The 27899-nt window shown below is 53.9% G+C and overlaps 2 protein-coding genes across 3 annotated transcripts; both read right to left on the bottom strand.

Annotated features, from left to right (window-relative positions):
• Positions 1 to 395: 395 nt before the first annotated feature.
• ftcd (formimidoyltransferase cyclodeaminase) lies at positions 396 to 11503 on the bottom strand. Of its 2 annotated transcripts, XM_060050894.1 has the most exons (14): positions 11063 to 11503; positions 10470 to 10653; positions 9179 to 9307; positions 8312 to 8400; positions 7890 to 8069; positions 7411 to 7548; positions 5237 to 5368; positions 4743 to 4804; positions 4388 to 4517; positions 3725 to 3886; positions 2993 to 3036; positions 2683 to 2821; positions 1957 to 2052; positions 396 to 1089 (listed from the first exon to the last, which is right to left on the bottom strand). In XM_060050894.1, the coding sequence occupies exons 1-14, from the start codon at positions 11114 to 11116 to the stop codon at positions 1006 to 1008; spliced, it is 1623 nt and encodes a 540-aa protein (XP_059906877.1). In that variant the 5' UTR covers positions 11117 to 11503; the 3' UTR covers positions 396 to 1005. The 2 variants fall into 2 exon arrangements, with proteins under 2 accessions (XP_059906877.1, XP_059906878.1); XM_060050895.1 differs by lacking the exon at positions 11063 to 11503 and having other exon boundaries at positions 10334 to 10613.
• A 2112-nt stretch (positions 11504 to 13615) lies between these two features.
• LOC132455510 (target of Nesh-SH3-like) lies at positions 13616 to 26752 on the bottom strand. Its single transcript, XM_060049372.1, is given in 20 exon segments — positions 13616 to 13965; positions 14318 to 14440; positions 14666 to 14824; positions 15647 to 15676; positions 15917 to 15996; positions 16816 to 16921; positions 17531 to 17740; positions 18006 to 18095; positions 18513 to 18686; positions 19137 to 19205; positions 20614 to 20733; positions 20976 to 21056; positions 21193 to 21232; positions 21796 to 21848; positions 22878 to 23031; positions 23033 to 23060; positions 23272 to 23393; positions 23550 to 23618; positions 23826 to 23913; positions 26679 to 26752. Coding segments are annotated over 20 exon segments (2055 nt in total). The 3' UTR covers positions 13616 to 13780.
• Positions 26753 to 27899: the final 1147 nt, after the last annotated feature.

The following is a 27899-nucleotide window of genomic DNA, read 5'->3' as shown; positions in this document are numbered from 1 at the left end:
CTATAATAATACCATGGAATAATAATATAATAATACCATGTATTAACGCGATAATACCATGGAATAATACTTTAATAATACCATTGAATAATACTCCAATATAATAATACCATATAATAATACTATACTATAATACCATGTAATAATACTATAATATAATATCACACTAACAATAAACTGTTATAACTTTACTCTATACTATACGGTAGACTTTAACTCTAGGTAGACTTTAACACTAAGACTTAAACTCTATAAGGTAGACTTCAAATCTATAAGGCAGACTTTAACTCTAAAGGTAGACTTTAAATAGACGTTTAATGTATAAGTAGATTAAAACTTTCTTTAACTATCTTTGTAAAACTACATCAATAATCTTTGTAACATTACATCCAAAATCTTTATAACATTATATTTATAGTCTTCATAACATTACATCCATAATATTTATAACATTACATCTCTAATCGTTATAACATTACATCTATAATCCTAATGGCTTATATTTATAATATTTTAACATTACATCTATAATATTTATGACATTACATCTATAATCTATAACATTATATCTATAATCTTTATAACATTACATGTATAATCTTTATTAAATTACTTATATAATGTTTATAAAGTTACATCTATAATCTTTATAAAATTACATCTATAATCGTTATCAAATTACAGCTATAATCGCAATGACTTATATCCATAATCTTTATAACATTACATCTATAATCGTTATGACATTACATCGATAATCTTTATGATTTATATTTATAATCTTTATGACTTATATCACCTTAATGACATGACTTGTATTAACTTCAGACATTATGTCTTATTATTCAGGTTTACGGTTGAAGTTCTAGGCTAGAGTTGATCATCTAAATTCAAGGTCTAGGGTTGAAGGATGAGGAACCAGAAGGGAGGTTCTAGGTCTGGGTTGAAGGGGCGAGGCACTACAAGTGGGGTTCTGTTCTCGGCGTGGAGGTTCTGTTCTTGGTTCTAGGTTCTGTTCTCGGCGTGCGTCAGTACAACAGAACACTTCTCCTTGGCCTGCTGGAGCAACTCCAACGCTCTCTTCTGGGTCTGCAGAACCAACACAACAGGATTTACGGTCAATCGCGGTCAAAGTGTCTAATCTAGTATCAAATCTGGTTTCTAATCTACCATCTAATTTAGTGCCAAATCTGGTTCATAGTCTTAATCTAATCTGGTGTCAAATCTGGTTCATAGTCTACTATCTAATCTAGTGTCAAATCTGGTTACTAATCTACTATCTAATCGAGTGTCTATAGTTGCTAATCTAGTATCTATCTAGTGTCTAATCTGGTCACTAGTCTATCTAATACAGTGTCTAATCCAGTCACTAATGTACTATCTAATCTCATCTGTTATCTACTCTAGTGTCAATCCAGTCACTAATCTATTGTCTAATCTAATTTAATGTCTATTCTATGTAATCTAATCTAGTGTATAATCTAGTCCCCAAACACTCGGTGGTGTGTCTGGCCTCTCAAAGAGGCTCCACCCTCATGGAGGTGGGGCCTCTCAAAGAGGCTCCACCCTCATGGAGGTGGGGCCTCTCAAAGAGGCTCCACCCTCATGGAGGTGTGGCCTCTCAAAGGGGCTCCACCCTCATGGAGGAGGGGCCTCTCAAAGAGGCTCCACCCTCATGGAGGAGGGGCCTCTCAAAGAGGCTCCACCCTCATGGAGGAGGGGCCTCTCAAAGGGGTTCCACCCTCATGGAGGAGGGGCCTCTCAAAGAGGCTCCACCCTCATGGATGTATGAGGAGTCACCGTCCCCATGTATATCCCACTTTGTACGGGACCCCTCTGAGCTAGGGGACCCCCCTCTGAGCTACAGGACCCCCCCTCTGAGCTACAGGACCCCCCTCTGGGCTACAGGACCATCAGTGCCGGACTCTGACCTGCGGCCAAACAGGAAGTACTTACTGCGGTTTTGAAGGAGAGGTCGCTGATGTCTTTGAGGTTGATGACGACGTTGTAGTACGCACCAAACACCGCCGTCTCCAGCGCCTTGGCCGACACCTGGACACCGATAATACACCAATAATACACCAATATTACACCAATAATACACCAATATTACACCAATAATACACCAATATTACACCAATAATACACCAATATTACACCAATATTACACCAATAATACACCAATATTACACCAATAATACACCAATAATACACCAATAATACACCAATAATACACCAATATTACACCAATATTACACCAATATTACACCAATATTACACAAATTTTACACCAATATTACACCAATAATACACCAATAATACACCAATATTACACCAATATTACACCAATATTACACCAATAATACACAAATTTTACACTCTCTCTCTCTCTCTCTCTCTCTCTCTCTCTCTCTCTCTCTCTCTCTCTCTCTCTCTCTCTCTCTCTCTCTCTCTCTCTCTCTCTCTCTCTCTCTCTCTCTCTCTCTCTCTCTCTCTCTCTCTCTCTCTCTCTCTCTCTCTCTCTCTCTCTCTTTAAATCGGTGTCCGGAAACCAAATATTTCCCGGTCTCCCAACCAGGAAGGTTTTCTAGTGCTAGTACAAAGAAACAAGAAGCGAAACACAAAGCGTCAGGGGTCAGGGTCAGGGGTCAGGGTCAGGGGGTCAGGAGGTCAGGGTCTGACCTGGGCGTCGGACAGGCAGGATATGTTCCCCTGGAGGACCAGCTGTATGAGGGGGTCCCAGAGGGAAGACACCCTCTCAGCCAGAGAGAGAGGAACTCCCACCGCCTCGCGCAGACCGGCCTGCATGGCCGTCTGCCTCCTGGGCACGGGGGAGGAGGAGCTTGTGTTAGGCTGCTTTAGGATACTCCAGGTTACACTACGCTGCGTTACGCTACGCTGCGTTACGCTACGCTGCGTTACGCTACGTTACACTAACAGGAGGCCCCAGGCTCCCCAGGGTTCTTCCAGGAGGTCCTGGTCCAGGTCTCACCTCTCCAGCTCCTCCTCTGTGCCCTTGGGCAGCTTCAGCGCAGCCTGAAACGGGAGGGAGGAAACGTTAGATCTCTGCCCACCGTCAGCAGCACGTCACCTGACCTGACCTGTCCGTCACATTTCATCCTGTCCATCACAGTCTTAAAGCAGACGTTTATGCTCCCGAAACACAAAGTGCACACAATTTGAAGTTTGTGGAACTAATATCACATGGTGGATGTAATACGGTCAGAGTGGATGTGATATTAGACAGGATGGATGTGATATTAGACAGGATGGATTTGATATAAATCAGGGTGGGTGTGATAAAGTCAGGGTGGATGTGATGTGGTCAGAGTGGATGTGATGTGATCAGGGTGGATGTGATGTGATCAGGGTGGAAGTGGTAGTAGCCAGGGTGGATGTGATATTAGACAGGGTGGATGTGATATTGGTCAGGGTGGATTTGATATAAATCAGGGTGGGTGTGATAAAGCCAGGGTGGATGTGATGTGGTCAGAGTGGATGTGATGTGATCAGGGTGGATGTGATGTGATCAGGGTGGATGTGATATTAGTCATGGTGGATGTGATATTAGTCAGGTTGGATGTGATCAGGGTGGATGTGGTGTGATCAGGGTGGATATGATATTAGACATGGTGGATGTGATGTGATCAGGGTGGATGTGATATTAGTCCTGGTGGATGTGATCCAGGTGGATGTGAGCCTCTGTCCCGACGGGTCTCCCCACCATGTAGGAGGTGAAGGCCGAGGAGTCTGCATCCACCAGCAGCAGCAGGTCCTGGACCGCCTGATGGAACGGCGGGATGAGGCCGCGCATCGCTCCGTCCAGACCCTCAAACTGCCTCTTGCCGTACGTCATCTGGCCCACCATGGCGCCCAGTGCAGCCCCCTGCGGTCGTCAAGACACAGCATCACCTCCCCGTGTAGCATCAACTCACCTGAAGGTCTTGAGGTCTCAGGGTCTAAGGGTCTGAGATCTGGGGTCTGGTGGGGGTCTTTGGTCTGGGGACTAAGGGTCTGGGGGTCTAAGGGTCTGAGGTCTGGGGTCTGGGGGTCTGGTGGGGGTCTTTGGTCTGGGGACTAAGGGTCTGGGGGTCTAAGGGTCTGAGGTCTGGGGTCTGGGGGTCTGGTGGGGGTCTTTGGTCTGGGGACTAAGGGTCTGGGGGTCTAAGGGTTTGAGGTCAGGGGTCTAAGGGTCTGGGGGTCTTTGGTTGGGGGTCTAGTGGGGGCCTGAGGTCTGGGGGTCTGGTGGGGGTCTTTGGTCTTTGGTCTGGGGGTCTGGTGGGGGTCTTTGGTCTGGGCGTCTGGGGGTCTGAGGTCTGGGGGTCTGTTGGGGGTCTTTGGTCGGGGGTCTGGTGGGAGTCTTTTGTCTGGGGTCTGGGGGTCTCACCAGAGCAGCGACAGCAGCAGAGACGGAGCCTCCTCCTGGGGCGGCGGACCTGGCGGCCACACTCTGGACGAACTGACGCAGGGACAGGGAGACCAGACTCGTGTCCCCTGGTCCCTGGTCCACCATGTACCTGGACCCACAAAACACCATCAACACCTTGGAGTCACAACACACATGCTAACAACGCACACTTGAGTATGTTTGTAATGATATGTGTGTGTGTGTTTGCGCGTGTGTGTGTGTGTGTGTGTGTGTGTGTGTGTGTGTGTGTGTGTGTGTGTGTGTGTGTGTGTGTGTGTCTATGTGTGTGTGTAAATGTGTGTGTGTGCGTGTGTATGTGTGCACTATAACCTACTCAATGACTCTCTCCTTGGGGTTGAACGGTCCCAGGGAGTCCAGCCCTAGTTTACTGATGACCTGCAGAGAGAGACAGCTAGTTAGCCACAGCTAGTTAGCCGCAGCTAGATTGCAAGAGGTAGTGAGCCACAGCTAGTTAGCCACAGCTAGTGAGCCACAGCTAGTTAGCCACAGCTAGCTAGCAACAGCTAGTGAGCCACAGCTAGTTAGCCACAGCTAGTTGGCCACCAGTCACCGGGGCAGGTCTCCACAGAGTCATTCAGTAGGGTTGGTTAAGTGCTCTCATACTGGGACTGGTTCTGCCTCTCCGCTGGTTTCCAGTTCCATGTCACTCATCACTCAGATCCCGCCCCCGGCAACATGATTGGTCGACCAAAAGTCTGTGACCTCCGATGGCCCAGCAGCTCAAAGATGGGCGGGGCCTATCTATGATGGGGGCGTGGCCTCCCTCCGGAGGGGGGTACCCCTGGGGTACCGGGGCCAGAGGCTCACCAGGCGGACTTTGTGCTCCTCCTCCAGGATGAAGAGCTGATCCCTCTGGATGTAGAAGTCGGCGGCGTCCAGCAGAGCCTTCAGGGGCAGCAGCCCCACCACCTGGGAGCCCACCACCGGCAGCCTCAGGGCCTGGCAGGAGCACCGGGGAACCACCACCAAGAACCACCGAGAACCACCAAGAACCACCACCAAGAACCACCAAGAACCACCACCAAGAACCACCACCAAGAACCACCACCAAGAACCACCAAGAACCACCAAGAACCACCGGGGAACCATCACCGAGGAGCCAGACAGGAAGTACATGGAGAGGAGGACAGGAAGTACATGGAGAGGAGGACAGGAAGTACATGGGGAGGAGCACAGGAAGAACATAGGGAGGAGGACAGGAAGTACATGGGGAGGAGGACAGGAAACACATGGGGAGGAAGACAGGAAGGGGAACATGAAGAGGAAAAAATAAGTTTTCGATCAACAGTGGTTTCAGTTGACTTGCTAAGGTGAGGCCGTCCGGTACACAACCCTGGACTACACAATGCAGTGGCGCTGTGCAGCACCCAACACTACCACACAGTGCAGTGGCGCTGTGCAGCACCCAACACTACCACACAGTGCAGTGGCGCTGTGCAGCACCCAACACAACCACACAGTGCAGTTGCGCTGTGCAGTACCCAACACTACCACACAGTGCAGTGGCGCTGTGCAGTACACAACCCTACCACACAGTGCAGTGGCGCTGTGAAGTACTCAACACTACCACACAGTGCAGTGGCGCTGTGCAGTACTCAACACTACCACACAGTGCAGTGGCGCTGTGCAGCACCCAACACAACCACACAGTGCAGTGACGCTGTGAAGTACTCAACACTACCACACAGTGCAGTGGCGCTGTGCAGTACTCAACACTACCACACAGTGCAGTGGCGCTGTGCAGTACCCAACACTACCACACAGTGCAGTGGAGCTGTGCAGTACTCAGGAAGAACATAGGGAGGAGGACAGGAAGTACATGGGGAGGAGGACAGGAAACACATGGGGAGGAAGACAGGAAGGGGAACATGAAGAGGAAAAAATAAGTTTTCGATCAACAGTGGTTTCAGTTGACTTGCTAAGGTGAGGCCGTCCGGTACACAACCCTGGACTACACAATGCAGTGGCGCTGTGCAGCACCCAACACTACCACACAGTGCAGTGGCGCTGTGCAGCACCCAACACTACCACACAGTGCAGTGGCGCTGTGCAGCACCCAACACAACCACACAGTGCAGTTGCGCTGTGCAGTACCCAACACTACCACACAGTGCAGTGGCGCTGTGCAGTACACAACCCTACCACACAGTGCAGTGGCGCTGTGAAGTACTCAACACTACCACACAGTGCAGTGGCGCTGTGCAGTACTCAACACTACCACACAGTGCAGTGGCGCTGTGCAGCACCCAACACAACCACACAGTGCAGTGACGCTGTGAAGTACTCAACACTACCACACAGTGCAGTGGCGCTGTGCAGTACTCAACACTACCACACAGTGCAGTGGCGCTGTGCAGTACCCAACACTACCACACAGTGCAGTGGAGCTGTGCAGTACTCAGGAAGAACATAGGGAGGAGGACAGGAAGTACATGGGGAGGAGGACAGGAAACACATGGGGAGGAAGACAGGAAGGGGAACATGAAGAGGAAAAAATAAGTTTTCGATCTACAGTGGTTTCAGTTGACTTGCTAAGGTGAGGCCGTCCGGTACACAACCCTGGACTACACAATGCAGTGGCGCTGTGCAGCACCCAACACTACCACACAGTGCAGTGGCGCTGTGCAGTACCCAACACTACCACACAGTGCAGTGGCGTTGTGAAGTACTCAACACTACCACACAGTGCAGTGGCGCTGTGCAGTACTCAACACTACCACACAGTGCAGTGGCGCTGTGCAGCACCCAACACAACCACACAGTGCAGTGACGCTGTGAAGTACTCAACACTACCACACAGTGCAGTGGCGCTGTGCAGTACTCAACACTACCACACAGTGCAGTGGCGCTGTGCAGTACCCAACACTACCACACAGTGCAGTGGAGCTGTGCAGTACTCAACACTACCACACAGTGCAGTGGCGCTGTGCAGCGCTCACAGTACTGGAACATGGCAGCACAGCCCCAGGATGAGCCCTGACCTGAGCGTGGCTGCAGACGGCCTCGTAGACGGTGTGGAGGGCCGTGACCTGGTAGTCCAGCAGGTTGGTGGAGACCTGGGCCAGCTGGGCCTCCTCCAGGTACCAGCCCAGAGCCTGCACCTTCTGCAGCTCCCCTGGCTGGGGGGGGGGAGAGGGGTCAGGGGTGCTCCCACCGCACAGACACCCCTGGTAAGACCCCAAGGGGGCCCTAACCCCCCTGTATCTGGTCCTGGTACCTCCACCCAGATGAAGACTATCTAACCCCCCTGTATCTGGTCCTGGTACCTCCTGGGGGGGGGTCTAGGTCCTGGGGGGGGGTCTAGGTCCTGGGGGGGGGGGTCTAGGTCCTGGGGGGGTCCTGGGGGGGTTAGGTCCTGGGGGGTCTAGGTCCTGGGGGGGGGGGTTAGGTCCTGGGGGGTCTAGGTCCTGGGGGGGGTCCTGGGGGGTCTAGGTCCTGGGGGGGTCCTGGGGGGTCTCACCTGGCCCTTGCCCCGGCCCTGCTCCCTGAGGTCCAGCCCGATGCGGTGAGCCTGCTCCTTGGTGCTGATCAGGTTCACGTTGAAGGCGATCAGGAAGTGACGCGCCCCCGTTACCGTGGCGCCCCAGGAGGGGACGAAGGAGGCGGGGCCAAAGTCAGGGGCCCATTCGTCCTGCTTCAGCTGGGAGTTTGAGAGAGAAAGAGAGAGAGAGAGAGAGAGAGAGAGAGAGAGAGAGAGAGAGAGAGAGAGAGAGAGAGAGAGAGAGAAAGCAAATGTGGTTGTGGGTGTGTGTGCATTTGTGTACGTGTGCATATGTGTGTGTGTGTGTCTCGGCGTGCGTGCGTTTGTGTGAGTGTTCGTGTGCATATGTGTGCGTGTACATGTGTGTGCGTGCGTGTGTGTGTCGGTGTGTGTGTGTGTACCTTCTCAGGTAGAGCTTCATACTCTCCTGCCCGAATGGATGGAAGATTCCTCCTCTTCTCTGAGCGAGCGGCCGCTCCATACAGATACACTGTTGACACAGATACACCATAGTTACATTATAGTTGCACTATAGTTACACTATTGTTACACCATATAGCTACATTATAGTTGCACTATAGTTACACTATTGTTACACCATAGTTACATTATAGTTGCACTATAGTTACACTATTGTTACACCATATAGCTACATTATAGTTACACTATAGTTACGCTTTAGTTACACTATAGTTACTATCATCAGTCATGAGACGGGTCGTGTGGCGGGGGGGGTCATGTGACGGGTCATGAGACGGGTCGTGTGGCGGGGGGGTCATGTGACGGGTCATGAGACGGGTCGTGTGGCGGGGGTCATGTGACGGGGGGTCATGTGACGGGGGGTCGTGTGGCGGGGGGGTCGTGTGACGGGGGGGTCGTGTGACGGTGGGGTCGTGTGACGGGGGTCGTGTGACGGTGGGGTCGTGTGACGGGGGGGTCATGTGACGGGGGTCGTGTGACGGGGGGGTCGTGTGACGGGGGGGTCGTGTGACGGGGGGTCGTGTGACGGGGGGTCGTGTGACAGGGGGGTCGTGTGACGGGGGGGTCGTGTGACGGGGGGTCGTGTGACGGGGGGTCGTGTGACGGGGGGGTCGTGTGACGGGGGGTCGTGTGACGGGGGGTCGTGTGACGGGGGGGTCATGTGGCGGGGGTCGTGTGGTGGGGGGTCGTGTGACGGGGGGGTCGTGTGACGGGGGGTCATGTGGCGGGGGTCGTGTGGCGGGGGGTCGTGTGGTGGGGGGTCGTGTGACGGGGGGTGTGGGACTGACCCGGGACGTGCAGCAGCTCCGCCAGCCGCTGGCCGAACAGCAGAGCGCAGCGGACGCAGTCGTCCATGGAGACGTTCTGGACCGGGACGAAGGGACACACGTCCAGGGCCCCCGTCCTGGGGTGCTGCCCTGGAACACACAGGGGACTGGGACCGGGACCGGGACCGGGACCGGGACCGGGACCTGGACCCGGACCGGGACCAAGACCCGGACTGGGAACGGGACCGGGACCGGGACAGGGACCAGAGCATGGACCAGGACCACAGAGTACTACTGCTGGTACCGTGACATACTAATGAACACTCTGTTGACAGTCTGGGTTAAACAGTCACAGAGCGACCGTTGACCTTTGACCTCTCTGTGAAGTGATCCCTGACCGGGGTGTTCTGCCCCCAAACACCGGCCGCTGATTGGTCAGCGGCCAGCTGCCGTGGTTACACATTAACTAGCTCTGATGAGGTTACCATGGTTACAGATTAGAGCCACATTGTGTAACATTCCAACCAGCTCCTAGTTTTAACTCGCCCAGACGTATCGGTATTGAACGTCCATCAATGGGGGTTTCAATAATGGATCAATAAAATAACATCCCATAACCGATATATTCTCCCTAAGAAAGAGGAAACACTCCTAAACCCCTCCCACTTACCCTTAACTCCTCCCAATTACCCCTTAACCCCCCTTTCACCCTAAACGATGATGCTGGAGGCGGGGCTAACCTGTGTCTGTATGGGTGGAGGCGGGGCTAACCTGTGTCTGTATGGGTGGAGGCGGGGCTAACCTGTGTCTGTGAGGGTGGAGGCGGGGCTAACCTGTGTCTGTATGGGTGGAGGCGGGGCTAACCTGTGTCTGTGAGGGTGGAGGCGGGGCTAACCTATGTCTGTGAGGGTGGAGGCGGGGCTAACCTGTGTCTGTGAGGATGGAGGCGGGGCTAACCTGTGTCTTTGAGGGTGGAGGCGGGGCTAACCTCTGTCTGTGAGGGTGGAGGCGGGGCTAACCTCTGTCTGTGAGGGTGGAGGCGGGGCTAACCTGTGTCTGTGACGGTGGAGGCGGGGCTAACCTCTGACTGTGAGGGTGGAGGCGGGGCTAACCTGTGTGTCTGTGAGGGTGGAGGCGGGGCTAACCTGTGTGTGTGAGGGTGGAGGCGGGGCTGACCTGTGTGTGAGCTCATGTCGATGAGGGTGGAGGCGGGGCTGACCTGTGTCTGTGAGGGTGGAAGCGGGGCTAACCTGTGTCTGTGAGGGTGGAGGCGGGGCTAACCTGTGTGTGTGAGGGTGGAGGCGGGGCTGACCTGTGTGTGAGCTCATGTCGATGAGGGTGGAGGCGGTGCGGGCGGCGTTGAGGGCCCCCTCCACCACGGCCTCGGGGGAGCCCACGAAGGTGTAGACGGTGCGGTGGGTGGAGGCCCCGGGGTCAACGTCCAGCAGGCTGCAGCCCCGCGTGCTGGAGATGGCCCCCGAGATGGCGTCAATAACCTGCACACACACACACACACAGACACGTACAGGCACAGGCACAGGCACACGCACAAACACACACACACACAGGCGCACACACGCACACACACACACACACACAAATACGCACACACACACACACATACGCACACACACACACACATACGCACAAACACACACACACACATACGCACATGCACATGCACACACGCACAGATGTACGCACGTACACACACATAGATGCATGCACGCACGCACACACACACACGTACGCACACACACACGCAGACAGACACATAAGTACACACGCACGCACACAAACACACACTGTATCATATACCATACTGTCGCTTACACGCACCAAATAAGGTACTAACTATAACACACTTTAAGACACTATAACAGACTATACAATAAAGACTCTTACCTTTTTGTCTCGACCCTCTGAGAAGTTTGGAACACATTCAACAAGTTGAGCCATGATGTCCTACTACCTCCCTACTAACTCACTACTACCTCACTACTAAGTCACTACTACCTTCACTACGTCACTATTAGGCCACTACTACGTTCAGTACTTCACCACTGCGTCACTTTTACGTCACTCCTACGTTCAGTACTACTTCACTCCTCTGTCCACCTCTTGTTCAGTCCACTCCTTGACTCTGCAGAGAAGAGACAACTCAGAGAGGTACAGACCAGAGCAGTAGAGCACAGAGCAACAGACCAGAGCAGCAGAGCACAGAGCAACAGACCAGAGCAGCAGAGAGGAACAGACCAGAGCAGCAGAGCACAGAGGAACAGACCAGAGCAGCAGAGCACAGAGCAACAGACCAGAGCAGCAGAGCACAGAGCAACAGACCAGAGCAGCAGAGCACAGAGCAACAGACCAGAGCAGCAGAGAGGAACAGACCAGAGCAGCAGAGCACAGAGCAACAGACCAGAGCAGCAGAGCACAGAGCAACAGACCAGAGCAGCAGAGAGGAACAGACCAGAGCAGCAGAGAGGAACAGACCAGAGCAGCAGAGCACAGAGCAGCAGAGCACAGAGCAACAGACCAGAGCAGCAGAGCACAGAGGAACAGACCAGAGCGGTAGAGAGAAACAGACCAAAGCAGCAGAGAGCAACAGACCAGAGCAGCAGAGAGAAACAGACTAGACCAGCAGAGCACAGAGGGACAGACCAGAGCAGCAGAGAGAAACAGACCAGAGCAGCAGAGAGGAACAGACCAGAGCAGCAGAGAGAAACAGACCAGAGCAGCAGAGCGCAGAGGGACAGACCAGAGCAGCAGAGAGAAACAGACCAGAGCAGCAGAGCGCAGAGGGACAGACCAGAGCAGCAGAGCGCAGAGGAACAGACCAGAGCAGCAGAGAGAAACAGACTAGACCAGCAGAGCGCAGAGGGACAGACCAGAGCAGTAGAGAGCAGATACAGAGGCCAGCCCAGCAGAGCTCTCTAATGATTAACTTCAGAGTGTGGGTCAGCTGCCTCCCAGTTCAGCGTTCAATCCGCAGCCAACATTCCTCAACTATTAGTCCAGCAGGCGTACCATACTACCAGTATAGTCCACCGGTATGGACCAGTGTAGTTCAGTGTAGTTCACCAGTGTGGATGGCATACCACCAGTAAAGGAGACGGTTCAACCTCGAATCCTGCGGTTAAGGGTGAAGTGATGTTCGTTCAGGGACGGTCGGAGCCTGAGGTTAAGGGTTAAGGGTTAAGGGTTAAGGGTTAAGGGTTAAGGGTGAAGTGATGTTCGTTCAGAGACGGTCGGAGAGGGATCCAATGGGAATGAGCCTCAGAGTGAAGCCTCTTCTACTCGTCCAAACACGGCCTGCAGAGCGTCACAGCTGGAGCTGATAGAGCTGTGTTACCCCTCAGGAAGAGCTGGTTAGGGAGGTTAGGGTTAGTTATGGAGGTTAGCTTAGGGTTAGTTAGGTAAGGGTTAGTTAGAGAGGGGGGGGGGGGGGGGGGGGAGAGAGAGAGAGAGAGAGAGAGAGAGAGAGAGAGAGAGAGACAGAGAGACAGAGAGACAGAGAGACAGAGAGAGAGAGAGAGAGAGAGAGAGAGAGAGAGCGCCCTGGTGTCTGGCTAGGTGAAAGCAGAGATTCATGTCCTGCCTGACTCATCTGTTGATGCTTTTCACATGGATGTTCGCCCTGCCAAGGCCTAGACCTCCTCCCTCCTCCTCCTCTGTCCTTTTCCCGTCCTCTCTTCTCTCCTTATTTTCTATCCTCTCCTCCTTTCCTCACCTCTCTTCTCTCCTCCTTTCCTCTCCTCTCTCCTCACCTCTCTTCTCTCCCCCTTTCCTCTCCTCTCCTCTTTCCTCACCTCTATTCTCTCCTCCTCTCCTCTCTCCTCTTCTCTCCTCTTCTCTCCTCCTCTCCTCCTCTTCTCTCTCCTCTGCTCAACCTGGAGAAAACTGTGGTCGTACTGGATAGCTTTTAGTAGAACCAGTATGAGATTGTGTTTGTACTGGTCAGTCCCCAGTAGAGCGAGCAGCAGACTGTGGTTGTACTCGGAAGCTCCCAGTAGAAACATTATAAGGCTGATACTACTAGGTAGTCTCCAGTAGAAAAGACTCTGTCGCTATCTGGACCTAATTGGACCAACCCTACCAGAACTGTTTTAACAAGTCGGCTCATCCAATAAGAAGTCTTGAGGACAAGCTGTATAACAGACACTTAGCAGCAGCTAGCACTCCTAGCGTCCTTAAATTTGTTCCTTTAGTGGAACATTTCCTACCTGCCGGAAGTGAACTTAAGTACGACCAGGGGTTTAATTTGTCCTGCATACACAACTAACTTACTCAACTAACCACTTTAAACCTTGCGCTAAAACTTCCTTAAAGCTTAATAAAGGATACCACGAAAACCCTGGGGTCTTTTATCTTTGATTGTTTTTTATTATCAGAAAATCCACTTAAGAGTTTGAGTGCATTGAAGATGGAAGACACATCCTCCAACATCCAACATGGGAATAATGTGATTTACAAAAATGTTGTGAAAAAATAGACATCCTCTCCATTTACAGAGAATACATTTCTGTTGTGCAAAGCATGGAAGGGGGACTCTGACTGGCCCCCCTGTCGGCTCAAAGTACTGGGTATAGATCCATGCTAGTCTCCTGATAGTTCTTTCTGTATTTACAACACCGGGTCTCGGGAGGGACTCAGGAAGTGACAAAATCCTTCACTTCCTGTCTCGGGCGCGGGTCTACAGCGGCCCGGGATGGGCGTCCCGCACTCGTACCAGGACACGTAGCCGGCGGCGGCGCCGGCGCCCAGCGGCCCCAGGCGGACGGGCTCCTGCCGCGCGGCCCGGTAGAACCCTGGACAGGGCAGAGACCCTGGTTACCACGGTGACCCTTAACATCACGCAACGGGCAAGGACCCCTGTTACCACGGTGATCCGCAACATGACGCAACCGGGCGAAGACCCCGGTTACCGCGGTGACCCTCAACATCAACATCACACAACGGGCAGATACCCCGGTTACCACGTGACCAACACCATCACACAACAGGCCAAGGACCCCTGTTACCACGGTGACCCGCAACATCAGCCAACAGGCAGAGACCCCGGTAACCGCGGTTACCCGCACCATCACGCAGCGGAGGAAAAGGCACCAGTTACCACGTGGTAACAAGGGGCTGTGAGGGGCACTGGAGGGCGAGGGTCACCTGTGCGCGGCGGCAGCTGTCGGGGGCGGAGCTGTGGGCCGGTCCTCCCGTCCAGGAAGGAGTCCACGAACTGACAGTGGTCCTCTCCGAAGCCCGCCTCGTCCCCGATGTCGTAGAACTGACCTGGACAGACCGCCACCGCCGTCACCACCATCACCACCGTCACCACCATCACCACCATCACCACCATCACCATCACCATCACCATCACCACCATCACCACCATCACCACCATCACCATCACCACCACCACCATCATCACCACCCCTTCCTGGTCCAGAGGGACCTGTCTCTGGACTGTCTAACCCCAACCTGCTCCTCACTGCCCTGTGTCACCAGGTGTGTTACCTGTGAGCGAGTCACTCAGGTAGATCTTGTAGCGCAGCGAGTTGCAGAGCTGCACGCCCACAAACTTGCGGTACCAGGTGCGCTTGACGTACTGCTGGCCGGTACAGTCAGAGGGCGGGTCCGACCGGAACGGGAACCGCGTCCAGATGGCGTCTTTACCTGAACCCCGCCCACCAGGAGGGTTAGACAGTACAGACACGGGTCATTAGGGAGTAGGTAGGGGTTAGACAGTACAGACACGGGTCATTAGGGAGTAGGTAGGGGTTAGACAGTACAGAGACAGGTCATTAAGGAGCAGGTAGGGGTTAGACAGTACAGAGACAGGTCATTAAGGAGCAGGTAGGGGTTAGACAGTACAGAGACAGGTCATTAAGGAGCAGGTAGGGGTTAGACAGTACAGAGACAGGTCATTAAGGAGCAGGTAGGGGTTAGACAGTACAGAGACAGGTCATTAAGGATCAGGTAGGGGTTAGACAGTACAGAGACAGGTCATTATGGAGCAGGTAGGGGTTAGACAGTACAGAGACAGGTCATTAAGGAGCAGGTAGGGGTTAGACAGTACAGAGACAGGTCATTAAGGAGCAGGTAGGGGTTAGACAGTACAGAGACAGGTCATTAAGGATCAGGTAGGGGTTAGACAGTACAGAGACAGGTCATTATGGAGCAGGTAGGGGTTAGACAGTACAGAGACAGGTCATTAAGGAGCAGGTAGGGGTTAGACAGTACAGAGGACAGGTCATTAAGGAGGGGGTAGGGGTTAGACAGTACAGAGACAGGTCATTAGGAGCAGGTAGGGTTAGACAGTACAGAGACAGGTCATTAAGGAGCAGGTAGGGGTTAGACAGTACAGAGACAGGTCATTAGGAGCAGGTAGGGGTTAGACAGTACAGAGACAGGTCATTATAGAGCAGGTAGGGGTTAGACAGTACAGGTCATTTGGGGTTATTCTGTGTAAGTAGGTTTTCAGAGACGAGGACTCACCAGAGGCGTTCTCACTCACGCGTGGGTCAGCTGAGAGAGAGAGAGAGAGAGAGAGAGAGAGAGAGAGAGAGAGAGAGAGAGAGAGAGAGAGAGAGAGAGAGAGAGAGAGAGAGAGAGAGAGAGAGAGAGAGAGAGAGAGAGAGGGGGAGAGAGACAGAGAGAGAGAGACAGAGACAGAGAGAGAGAGAGATCATGGGGGACCAGTAGGTTGTGGTTCTATGTAGTCAGTACCTAGGGCGTCAATATTGTACCAAAGAGTCAAAGTCATACCTGACTCTGTGCTGAAGGCCACCGGCTCACTGGGGGGTCCAGCTCCAAGGTCATTCTTAGGTTTCACCTTGAATGCATAACTAGAGAGAGAGAGAGAGAGAGAGAGAGAGAGAGAGAGAGAGAGAGAGGGGGGGGGGGGGAGAGAGAGAGAGAGAGAGAGAGAGAGAGAGAGAGGAGGGGGGGGGGGGAAGAGAGAGAGAGAGAGAGAGAGAGAGAGAGAGAGAGAGAGAGAGAGAGAGAGAGAGAGAGAGAGATGTTTCTGGGGTGTCCTGGTTCTAGTGTCTCATGTTTCTAGGTGTCCTGGTTCTAGGTGTCCTGGTTCTAGTGTCTCCTGGTTCTAGGGTGTCCTGGTTCTAGTGTCTCATGGTTCTAGGTGTCCTGGTTCTAGGTGTCCTGGTTCTAGGTGTCCTGGTTCTAGGTGCCTGGTTCTAGTGTCTCATGGTTCTAGGTGTCCTGGTTCTAGCCTGTGCTGGTTCTAATGCCTCATGGTTCTAGGTGTCCTGTTCTAGCCTGTGCTGGTTCTAGGTGTCCTGGTTCTAGGTGTTCTGGTTCTAGGTGTGTCCTGGTTCTAGGTGCCTGGTTCTAGTGTCTCATGGTTCTAGGTGTCCTGGTTCTAGCCTGTGCTGGTTCTAATGCCTCATGGTTCTAGGTGTCCTGGTTCTAGCCTGTGCTGGTTCTAATGCCTCATGGTTCTAGGTGTCCTGGTTCTAGGTGGCCTGGTTCTAGGTGGCCTGGTTCTAGGTGTCCTGGTTCTAGGGTGTCCTGGTTCTAGTGTCTCATGGTTCTAGGTGTCCTGGTTCTAGGTGTCCTGGTTCTAGTGTCTCATGGTTCTAGGTGTCCTGGTTCTAGGTGTCCTGGTTCTAGGTGTCCTGGTTCTAGGTGTCCTGGTTCTAGGGTACCTGCTCTCAGGCCGGAGGTTCTCCACCACCGTGTGCGTCTGGTCGGTCGTCAGGACGGACACCTCCTCTCCGTCCGGTCCCGTTGCCGTGGAGATGACCTCGTACTCTGGGGAGAAAGGTGACGTCATCAACGCCCGCGGTCGGAACAGCAGCCGCGGAACCAGCTCTGAAGAACATCTGTTCTGAGGAACATCTGGTGCGGGCCCCCCACTGAGGGCTGGGTGGTGGGAGCATGGGGTGTCTGGGGAACATCTTGAATGTGGGCGTGGTGCTCAGCAGCATGCGGAACGCTAACCGGTTCTCCATCTACTGGTTCAGAACGTCAACTCTCAGCGCTCCGTGTAGAGGCTGAGAACAGGACGGGAGCTGGGTTCTCCTGGTCCGACCCAGCTGGGTTCTCCTGGTCCGACCCAGCTGGGTTCTTCTGGTCTAGCCCGGGTTTGGTACTCTAACAGTTATTTTTTTAGTTTATATAATTTGTGTTTGAAATTGTAAATAATTATACTTGAAGAAAATACTTTTGTTTTGAGAATTATTTTCCTTTTAGTGTGGTTCTCTAAACTGGGTGTGGTTCTTTAACCCGGGTGTGGTTCTATATCCCGGGTGTGGTTCTCTAACCTTGGGTGTGGTTCTCTAACCCGGGTGTGGTTCTCTAACCCGGGTGTGGTTCTCTAAACCGGTGATGGTTCTATAACTTTGGTGGTGGTTCTCTAACCTTGGGTGTGGTTGTCCGTGTTCTTCCAGTCCAGGATGATGAAGGAGGGGCATCCCTCCACCGTTACCACGGTGAGGTTAGAGGGCGGGGCCTGGGGTGGCGTGCTGGCGTCTGATTCGCCGGGCTTCTCTCCGGGGAAGAAGAGGAGGGAGGAGGTGACAGAGCAGGGCTCCTCAGGCCTCTTGTCCGTCTTGTACACCACGTGAGGGGCTGGGTGGAGTCAGGGTGGAGAACAGGGAGGAGAACAGGGAGGAGTCACGGTGGAGAACAGGGAGGAGTCAGGGAGGAGGGAGGGAGGAGGGAGGGAGGAGGGAGGGAGGGAGGAGGGAGGAGTCAGGGTGGAGGCAGGAGGTCAGGGTGTCTTATAGATACCAGGTCCTACCTAGAAAAGGTCTCACATAGAATTAATTATACAGAACAGGCTCCATGTAGAGCAGGCTTTAATACTGGTCCAGAGCAGTATTTCTTTCCTCACCAACGAAGCGTTTCTTCCCCAGGGCATCCAGGTCTGAGTTGGGCTGAGAGCTGAACACCTCTGACTCCTCCCAGAGATCCAATCTACTGGCTGATGAGATGAGGAAATACATATCGTTAGCTGAGTGTATACGTCTGAAACACACAAAGCTAGCTGAGTGTATACGTCTGAAACACACACAGCTAGCTGAGTGTATACGTCTGAAACACACACAGCTAGCTGAGTGTATACGTCTGAAACACACACAGCTAGCTGAGTGTATACGTCTGAAACACACACAGCTAGCTGAGTGTATACGTCTGAAACACACACAGCTAGCTGAGTGTATACGTCTGAAACACACACAGCTAGCTGAGTGTATACGTCTGAAACACACACAGCTAGCTGAGTGTATACGTCTGAAACCGTAGTTTACATGAAAACCATGTTCATTGTTAATGTGCCCTTATTGTTACATGTTGGCACTGTTTCTATGATGGCAGATGTATATGTAGAGGACAAGGCTACCCATACTGCTGGTGGTGGTGGTGGGGTTGGTGGTGGTGGTGGGGGTGGGGTTGGTGGTGGGGGTGGTCCTGGTCATCTGTCTCTCCTCCTGCCCCTTTGGCCTTGGTGTCACAGCGGGAAGGTTGGGCTTCACCCCCGACAACCTCTCCGTCTGCTTCCAGTGGCTGAGCTGGTCTACACAGGAGACAGATCCTAACTGCTCGGTCGTCGGCTTATTGGCCTTTCACACATGAAGTCCGGAAGAGCTCCGGGGAATCTGGTCCGGAGTTGGTCCGGAGCCGCCCTCTCACAGGCAACACACAGCCGGAGATCAGCAGCGTCAGATGTGTTCAAACGCACTGGGGGTGCTCCGGATACCTCAGGTCAGGTCTGGTGCCTGGGCGAGCGAGTAGGAGAGCGACGGGAAGCAAGAAGAATGCAGCGGGAGTCGCAGTGTGTCACTCTCCGTAACGCTGACCCTTTCTGCGATGGGTCAGAGCCGCCGTCTTTCAGATGTGTTCGCAGTATCACCACGAGAGCGGAAGGCAGAAAGGAGTCGGAACTTAAATACAGACGAGAAGAGCAAAGTGAGAAGCAGCTGCACTGCGTTCTCCCGATCGATGGTTCACAGACTCAGCGGTTCACCTTTGTCTCCAAGTTCGCCCACCAGGTTAGGGATCTGGTCGACTGGGATCGCAGGACGGACAGGATATCCTGTAAGGGAGGACAGACAGCTGGACGTCAGAACCAAACCTGGAACTGGACTCCTACATAAAGCGGAACTGTACACCGGTATAGACTAGACTATACATAGAGCATTGGTTATGGATACCGGACTCAGTGCCTTTGGATGTACCTTGTCTTTATGAGGACAGAACAGGGAAGAACGTCTGGTGTGGCTAAATGTTCCAGGGGAATACCTTATCTAATGCCATGGATTGTGTTCTTCTCTCAGCCAAACACCTGCTGCAAAACCTGCTGAAACCCTCCTTCATGAACCTGTAGCACATCGACCCGCCTCTCCCAAGAGACCACCTTCTGCCAATCAACACATTGATCCAGAGCTAAACCTAGTGCACATACATACAACACAAACTACGTACATGTACCATCTAGTACTAGGATGATGTGAGCACCATGGCTGTGCCATGTAGTACGAGTGCCATCTGACCTGTCTGTAGAACTGGTACCGTCTAGAGTACTCTGGCTGCAGTACCAGCACCAGCAGTACTAGTACCATGGCTAAAGGTTTTGCCAAGATTTTGCAGTTCAGGAACACGGCTGCTAGTTATCATTTAGTTTTCTTCGCCAAGGATGTTTCTCAGCCAATTATTCAATCCTCAGGCTAATTGACTTTCTTGGTTTAATAAATGTGTTTTTTTCTGAAGCGCTCCGTTGAAACATGTTGGATGCTCCCCTACGACTCACAGGAGGCCCGGGGAGGTCATTAGAAACACAAGCTGGCTTGGATCCACCGCATTCCAACGCATTTCCTCCGATCTCGTGCATCAGAACAAGCTGACAATACGCACAACATTACCATCTTCTCTGTCTCCTGATGGACCAGAATCTCTGGAGAGTCCAGGAGGTCTCCTGATGGACCAGAGCCTCTGGAGAGACCAGGAGGTCTATTGATGGACCAGAACCTCTGGAGAGACCAGGAGGTCCCTGATGGACCAGAACCTCTGGAGAGAACAGGAGGTCCGTGATGGACCAGAACCTCTGGAGAGACCAGGAGGTCCCTGATGGACCAGAAACTCTGGAGAGACCAGGAGGTCTATTGATGGACCAGAACCTCTGGAGAGACCAGGAGCTCTATTGATGGACCAGAACCTCTGGAGAGACCAGGAGGTCTCCTGATGGACCAGACCCTCTGGAGAGACCAGGAGGTCTATTGATGGACCAGAACCTCTGGAGAGACCAGCAGGTCCCTGATGGACCAGAACCTCTGGAGAGACCAGCAGGTCCCTGATGGACCAGAACCTCTGGAGAGACCAGGAGGTCCCTGATGGACCAGAACCTCTGGAGAGACCAGTAGGTCTATTGATGGACCAGAAACTCAACGACAACAACAGGTGGTGGAGGGTGGTGTTGACCCTGGCGAGTGGAGGGTGGTGTTTACCGTGGAGGGGTGGAGGGTGATGTTTTCCCTGGAGGGGTGGAGGATGCTTTTTACCCTGGCGAGGCCGGGACCAGACAACGGGGCGAGGGAGGACCAGCGGTCTGAGCGGGTCTCGATTGGCTGGGGAGAGAGGAGGGACTGTTAGCAGGCAGCCATCACAGGACCACCTCACCCAGCAGACCCAGCCAGTGGATCACAGAGCAGCCTCCAGGCTCTGCAGACCCAGCCAGTGGATCACAGAGCAGCCTCCAGGCTCTGCAGACCCAGCCAGTGGATCACAGAGCAGCCTCCAGGCTCTGAATGAGGAGACAGGAGGAGAGAGGAGGAGGAGACAGGATGAGGAGGCAGGAGGAGGTAGTCACCGAAGGAGGTCCGCGGGGAACCAGGGAAGGTCTGATGTTTGATCAGAGAGGAGAGGGGAGGGCGGGTCCGGTTATAAAGAGCTGAAACAGATCAGAGAGCACAGAACCCAGATCAGAGAGCACAGAACCCAGATCAGTGAACCCAGATCAGTGAACCCAGATCAGTGAACCCAGATCAGTGTCAGGGGGGTCTGGTGTGGCGGTCTCAGGGTCTCACCTGGTCTTGGAGGGAACATGGCCCGGGGTCCCAAAGGTTTCTGGACAAGACATAACATGACATAGCATGACATAACGTGACATAGCATGACCTAACAGGACATAGCATGACCTAACGTGACATAGCATGACCTAACGTGACATAGCATGACCTAACAGGACATAGCATGACCTAACGTGACATAGCATGACCTAACAGGACATAGCATGACCTAACGTGACATAGCATGACCTAACAGGACATAGCATGACCTAACGTGACATAGCATGACCTAACAGGACATAGCATGACCTAACGTGACATAGCATGACCTAACGTGACATAGCATGACCTAACAGGACATAGCATGACCTAACAGGACATAGCATGACCTAACAGGACATAGCATGACCTAACGTGACATAGCATGACCTAACAGGACATAGCATGACCTAACAGGACATAGCATGACATAACGTGACATAGCATGACCTAACAGGACATAGCATGACCTAACGTGACCTTACAGGATGTCACATGACTATGACGCTACATGATGCTATCGAGGTCCCAACCCCCCACCAACCAATCAGAATGCAGATCCTGCCGGCGGAGCCTACTCACCAGGGGGCTGGCCGGAGGGCTCCCCATCTGGACGGCCTTCCTCTGGCTCTGATCTGTGAGGAGAACCGGATCTATCATCGACGAGGTCTACTGTGGAACAACCTTCTGTTGTTCTGGTTTTATTGGTTCTACAGGTTCTACTGGTTCTAGTGGTTCTGATGGTTCTGATGGTTCTACTGGTTCTACTGGTTCTAGTGGTTGTACTGGGTCTGAAGGTTTTATTGGTTCTACCGGTCCTAATGGTTCTAGTGGTTCTGCTGGTTCTGATGGTTCTGCTGGTTCTAGTGGTTCTGCTGGTTCTAGTGGTTGTACTGGTTCTGACGGTTTTACTGGTTCTGCTGATTATATTGGTTTTACTAGATTTACGGATTCTAGTGGTTCTAGTGGTTCTGGTTGTTGTGCTGGTTCTAGTGGTTGTACTGGTTCCAGTAGTTCTACTGTTACTACTGGTTCTACTGGTCCCCTGTCCTCTGGTCCTCTGGTCCCCTGGTCCTCTCCCCTGGTCCCCCTCTCCCCTGGTCCCCCTCTCCCCTGGTCCTCTGGTCCCCCTCTCCCCTGGTCCCCCTCTCCCCTCTCCCCTGGTCCTCTGGTCCCCCTCTCCCCTGGTCCCCTCTCCCCTGGTCCCCCTCTCCCCTGGTCCTCTCCCCTGGTCCCCTGGTCCTCTGGTCCCCCTCTCCCCTGGTCCCCCTCTCCCCTCTCCCCTGGTCCCCTCTCCCCTGGTCCCCTCTCCCCTGGTCCTCTGGTCCCCCTCTCCCCCTGTCCCCTGTCCTCTGGTCCCCCTCTCCCCTGGTCCTCTGGTCCCCCTCTCCCCTGGTCCCCTCTCCCCTGGTCCTCTGGTCCCCCTCTCCCCCTGTCCCCTGTCCTCTGGTCCCCCTCTCCCCTGGTCCTCTGGTCCCCCTCTCCCCTGGTCCCCTCTCCCCTGGTCCTCTGGTCCCCCTCTCCCCCTGTCCCCTGTCCTCTGGTCCCCCTCTCCCCTATCCCCTGGTCCCCCTCTCCCCCTGTCCCCTGGTCCCCCTCTCCCCCTGTCCCCCTCTCCCCTGGTCCCCTCTCCCCTGGTCCCCCTCTCCCCTGGTCCTCCTCACCTCCCGGCCCGGTGCTGTGGAGCAGCGGGGCGCTCCAGGGCCCGTGGCGCTGCCCCCTGCTGGCGCGGACCCTGAACTCGTAGCGGGAGGCGGGCCGCAGGCCGGCCAGCACGGCGGCCGCCGTGGGGCTGCTCTGGTGGGCCCAGGGCCCCCCCCCGCCGGCGGTACCGCACCGTGTAGAACCTGCAGCGCACAGGGGGGCTCTGGTGGGGGGGGTGTGTACATGTGTGTGTGTCTACATGTGTGTATGTGTGTGTGTGAGTGCGTGTCTATATGTGTGTGTGTGTGTGTGTGTGAGTGTGTGTCTACATGTGTGTGTGTGTGTGTGTGAGTGCGTGTCTATATGTGTGTGTGTGTGTGTGTCTACATGTGTGTGTCTCTGTGTGTGTCTCACCCCTCCTCCAGACACTCCTCCATGACTTCCCCCTCCCCGTGGGGCTCCGGACCCCAGGAGAGGAACACCGCCGTGGGGCTCAGAGAGCCGGCCACCAGGGGGGGGGTCCAGGGCCGCCACGCCTACACACACACACACACACACACACACCCGCACACACACACACACACACACACATTTATGATGTAGTCAAATGGTAGATAGGAAGAGAGAGACACAGACAGACAGACAGACAGACAGACAGACAGACAGACAGACAGACAGACAGAGAGCTCTACCTGTGCAGTGTTTCTCCACAGGCTTGCGAGGGACAGGTCTGACGGCCAGCAGGTACTTTGGCTCTGCCTCTGAAACAGAAGCAGGTCAACATCATCATCCATCGCTCCTCAGGGTCCCGCCCCCCTCCACAAGGGGCCCCGCCCACCTCCATCAGAGTCCCGCCCCCCTCCACATGGGGCCCCGCCCACCTCCATCAGAGTCCCGCCCCCCTCCACATGGGGCCCCCGCCCAGCTCCACCTTTAGACCTTCAGAGACCCCCCCCCCCCCCCCTCACCGGTCTCCAGCTGGTAGGGGGCGCCGTGGGCGGGCAGCGTGACGAGGGTGGTGGCGCCGGGCTCACGGCCGTACCCCAGCAGGAAGCCCTCCATCACCGCCGCCGGGTCGGGGAGCAGGAACTGCAGCACCACCGTGTCCCCACTCACACTGATACGCACCCGCACTGAGGGGATGGACAGTGGGCCGTCAGAGGAGCAGGCAGGGGTTAGACAGTACTGACAGGTCATTAAGGAGCAGGTAGGGGTTAGACAGTAGAGACAGGTCATTAAGGAGCAGGTAGGGGTTAGACAGTAGAGAGACAGGTCATTAAGGAGCAGGTAGGGGTTAGACAGTACTGACAGGTCATTAAGGAGCAGGTAGGGGTTAGACAGTAGAGACAGGTCATTAAGGAGCAGGTAGGGGTTAGACAGTAGAGAGACAGGTCATTAAGGAGCAGGTAGGGGTTAGACAGTACTGACAGGTCATTAAGGAGCAGGTAGGGGTTAGACAGTAGAGACAGGTCATTAAGGAGCAGGTAGGGGTTAGACAGTAGAGAGACAGGTCATTAAGGAGCAGGTAGGGGTTAGACAGTAGACAGGTCATTAAGGAGCAGGTAGGGGTTAGACAGTACAGAGACGGGTCATTAAGGAGCAGGTAGGGGTTAGACAGTACAGAGACAGGTCATTAAGGAGCAGGTAGGGGTTAGACAGTACAGAGACAGGTCATTAAGGAGCAGGTAGGGGTTAGACAGTACAGAGACAGGTCATTAAGGAGCAGGTAGGGGTTAGACAGTACAGAGACAGGTCATTAAGGAGCAGGTAGGGGTTAGACAGTACAGAGACAGGTCATTAAGGAGCAGGTAGGGGTTAGACAGTACAGAGACAGGTCATTAAGGAGCAGGTAGGGGTTAGACAGTACAGAGACAGGTCATTAAGGAGCAGGTAGGGGTTAGACAGTACAGAGACAGGTCATTAAGGAGCAGGTAGGGGTTAGACAGTACAGAGAGAGGTCATTAAGGAGCAGGTAGGGGTTAGACAGTACAGAGAGAGGTCATTAGGAGCGACCGTCAGGGACTGGGCCTCTGAGGATAGCGGGCGGGGGGTGCATTCCGAGCAGGGGCCCAGTGGGAATGGAACCGCCAATGTTGTGCAGGAGGGGCCGGACCCCGGGGCGGTAGAGGACCCCAGTGTGCTCGCACAGTCCATAAGTACAGCCTTATACCTTAAGTAGAAGCGTATGTGAACAATGTACCAGTTACACACACACGTACACACACACATACACACATACGTCAGTTTGGGAGAAATGTTTTGGTTTAGAGTAGAAACACTAACCTACCAAAGTCCCCTCTCCTCTCTCCTCACCTCCTCTCCTCCTCTCCCTCCTCTCCTGCCCTCCTTTCCTCCTCACCTCTCCTTTCCTCCTCTCCTCTCCTCCCCTACTCTCCTCTTCCTCCCCTCTCCTCCCCTCCTCTCCTCACCTCTCTCCTCTCCTCTCCTCTCCTCTCCTCTCACCTCTCTCCTCTCCTCTCCTCTCCCCTCCTCCCCCTCCTCTCCTCTCCTCTCCTCTCCTCTCCTCCTCTCACCTCTCCTACTCTCCTCTCCTCCCCCCCTCTCCTCTCCCCTCCCCTCCTCCACTCCTCTCCTCACCTCTCTCCTCTCCTCTCCTCTCCTCTCCTCTCACCTCTCCTCCTCTCCTCTCCCCCTCTCCTCTCCCCTCCTCCCCTCTCCTCTCCCCTCCCCTCCTCCACTCCTCTCCTCACCTCTCCTCCCCCAAACACCCACAACATTCCAGACTTTACTGGCCTCTACCTACATGTGTACATGGACACATACAGACACACACACACACACACACACATAAACACACAGACACACACACAGGTATACACACACACACACACACACACACACAACACAACACACACACGTATAAACACACACGTGCAAACACATATGCATGCAACAACATGAAAAACTTTCAGGAAAGCCTTACAATGGAAGGACACCACACAGGGACGCACACACTACTACACACAATGACTCACACACTACATGTACACAAAGACTAACACACTACATGTACACCCAAGGACTAACACACTAAATGTACACACAGGGACTCACACACTTCATGTCCACAAACACATGCATGTTTACACACAGATGAACGTGCACAAAAACACGATATGTGTGAAATGTCCGTTGTCAGGGCTCACCGGACGCTCAGTCGTCACGGTAACAGGTTGACTCACCCCGTGGGGTACACACACACCCACTACCCACAAACACACACACGCACTAACACACCGCACGCAGCAGGTACACAAACACACACACTCAAACCCTGTTGTGGAATGTATCTTGTCGATAATTTAGTTAAAAAAAGTATCATGACTCCCTCTCTGTGTCTCTCTCCCCCTCTCTCATTCTCCCTCTCTCTCTCTCTCTCTCCCTCTCTCTCTGTGTCTCTGTGTCTCCCTGTGTCTCTCTCTCTCCCTCTCTCTCTGTGTCTCCCTGTGTCTCTCTCTCTCTCTGTGTGTGTCTCTCTCTCTCTTCCTATTTCAGTGCGTGTCTATGTCTCTCGCTCACCTCTCTCCCACTGCGTGTCTATGTCTCTCGCCCACCTCTCTCTCAGTGCGGGTCTATGTCTCTCGCCCACCTCTCTCTCAGTGCGTGTCTATGTCTCTCGCCCACCTCTCTCTCAGTGCGTGTCTATGTCTCTCGCCCACCTCTCTCTCAGTGCGGGTCTATGTCTCTCGCCCACCTCTCTCTCAGTGCGGGTCTATGTCTCTCGCCCACCTCTCTCTCAGTGCGGGTCTATGTCTCTCACCCCCCCTCTCTCTCAGTGCGGGTCTATGTCTCTCGCTCACTCTCGCTCTCCGGGGATGCTGTCGACCAGCAGAAGTCCACACAGCAGCAGGAGGATGCAGAGGACGGTTCCCATGGCAACGGGCAGTCCAAGCCTGTCTGTCTCCGTGTGTGTGTCTCTGTTGGTGTGAGTGTGTCTCTGTTGGTGTGTGTGGTGTGCGTCTCTCTCTCTCTGTTGTGTGTGTGTGTGTCTCTGTTGGTGTGTGTGTGCGTCTCTGTTGGTGTGTGTGTGCGTCTCTGTTGGTGTGTGTGTGTGTGCTGAGTGTAGACCCAGTGTGTTGTGGAGGAAGACGACTACAGCAGCATCGCTACACACTGAGGGAGGAGCACCCCCACCCCCTCTCCCTCTCTCTCATGTTTCTGTTTCTGCACAATAGCACGTGTAACTGTCACTGGTTGTAACATGTACAACTCTGTTCCACACACACACACACACACACACACACACACACACACACACACACACACACACACACACACCCCCCCCGTGGTCCGATCCTGTGTTTAACTCTGGATCCTGGGAGGGTCCTGTAGTCCTGCCAAGAGGCCCCTCCTCTTGGCATCAGGACAAGGCCATGGCCCCACCAGGAGACCACGCCCCCACCAGGAGACCACGCCCCCTGCCTGGAACAGTGGTGAGAGAGAGAGCGGGGAGGAGAGAGAGAGAACACATGCAGCCGTGCACACCCATGGCGTGCACACCCCTGACGTGCACACCCTTGACCGTGCACACCCTTGACATGCACTAGCTAGATGTAACGGGTTCTGGGGACGGTTGTAATGGGAGAGGAGAAGAGAAGAGAAGAGAAGAGAAGAGAAGAGGGGAGGGGGAGGGGAGGGGAGAGGGAGAGGAGAGGAGAGGAGAGGAGAGGAGAGGAGAGGAGGGGGGAGGGGAGAGGAGAGGAGAGGAGAGGAGGAGAGAGGAGGGGAGAGGAGGGGAGAGGAGAGGAGAGGAGGAGAGAGGAGGGGGGAGGAGAGGAGAGGAGGGGAGAGGGGGAGGAGAGGAGAGGAGGGGAGAGGGGAGGAGAGGAGAGGAGGTGAGGAGAGGATGAGGGGAGAGGAGGAGGGGAGAGGAGGAGGGAGAGGAGGAGGGGAGAGGAGAGGAGAGGAGGAGAGGAGGAGAGGAGGGGAGAGGAGAGGAGAGAGGAGAGGAGGAGAGAGGAGGGGGGAGGAGAGGAGAGGAGGTGAGGAGAGGATGAGGGGAGAGGATGAGGGGAGAGGGA

This window comes from Gadus macrocephalus, chromosome 4 (assembly GCF_031168955.1).
Source record: "Gadus macrocephalus chromosome 4, ASM3116895v1".
NCBI classification, from domain to species: domain Eukaryota; kingdom Metazoa; phylum Chordata; class Actinopteri; order Gadiformes; family Gadidae; genus Gadus; species Gadus macrocephalus.
The sequence above is the reverse complement of the archived record's forward strand: the minus strand, read 5'-3'. Positions and strand labels throughout refer to the sequence as shown.

Bases quoted from the DNA above. Each gene is read 5' to 3' on its own strand.
- ftcd (XM_060050894.1), bottom strand. From the start codon at position 11,116: ATGGCTCAACTTGTTGAATGTGTTCCAAACTTCTCAGAGGGTCGAGAC. The intron at 7,549-7,889 runs GTGAGACCCCCC...CCCCCCCCCCAG, and splicing joins AGGGCCGGGGCAAGGGCCAG to CCAGGGGAGCTGCAGAAGGT. The intron at 5,369-7,410 runs GTCAGGGCTCAT...TGCTCCTGCCAG, and splicing joins CCGTCTGCAGCCACGCTCAG to GCCCTGAGGCTGCCGGTGGT.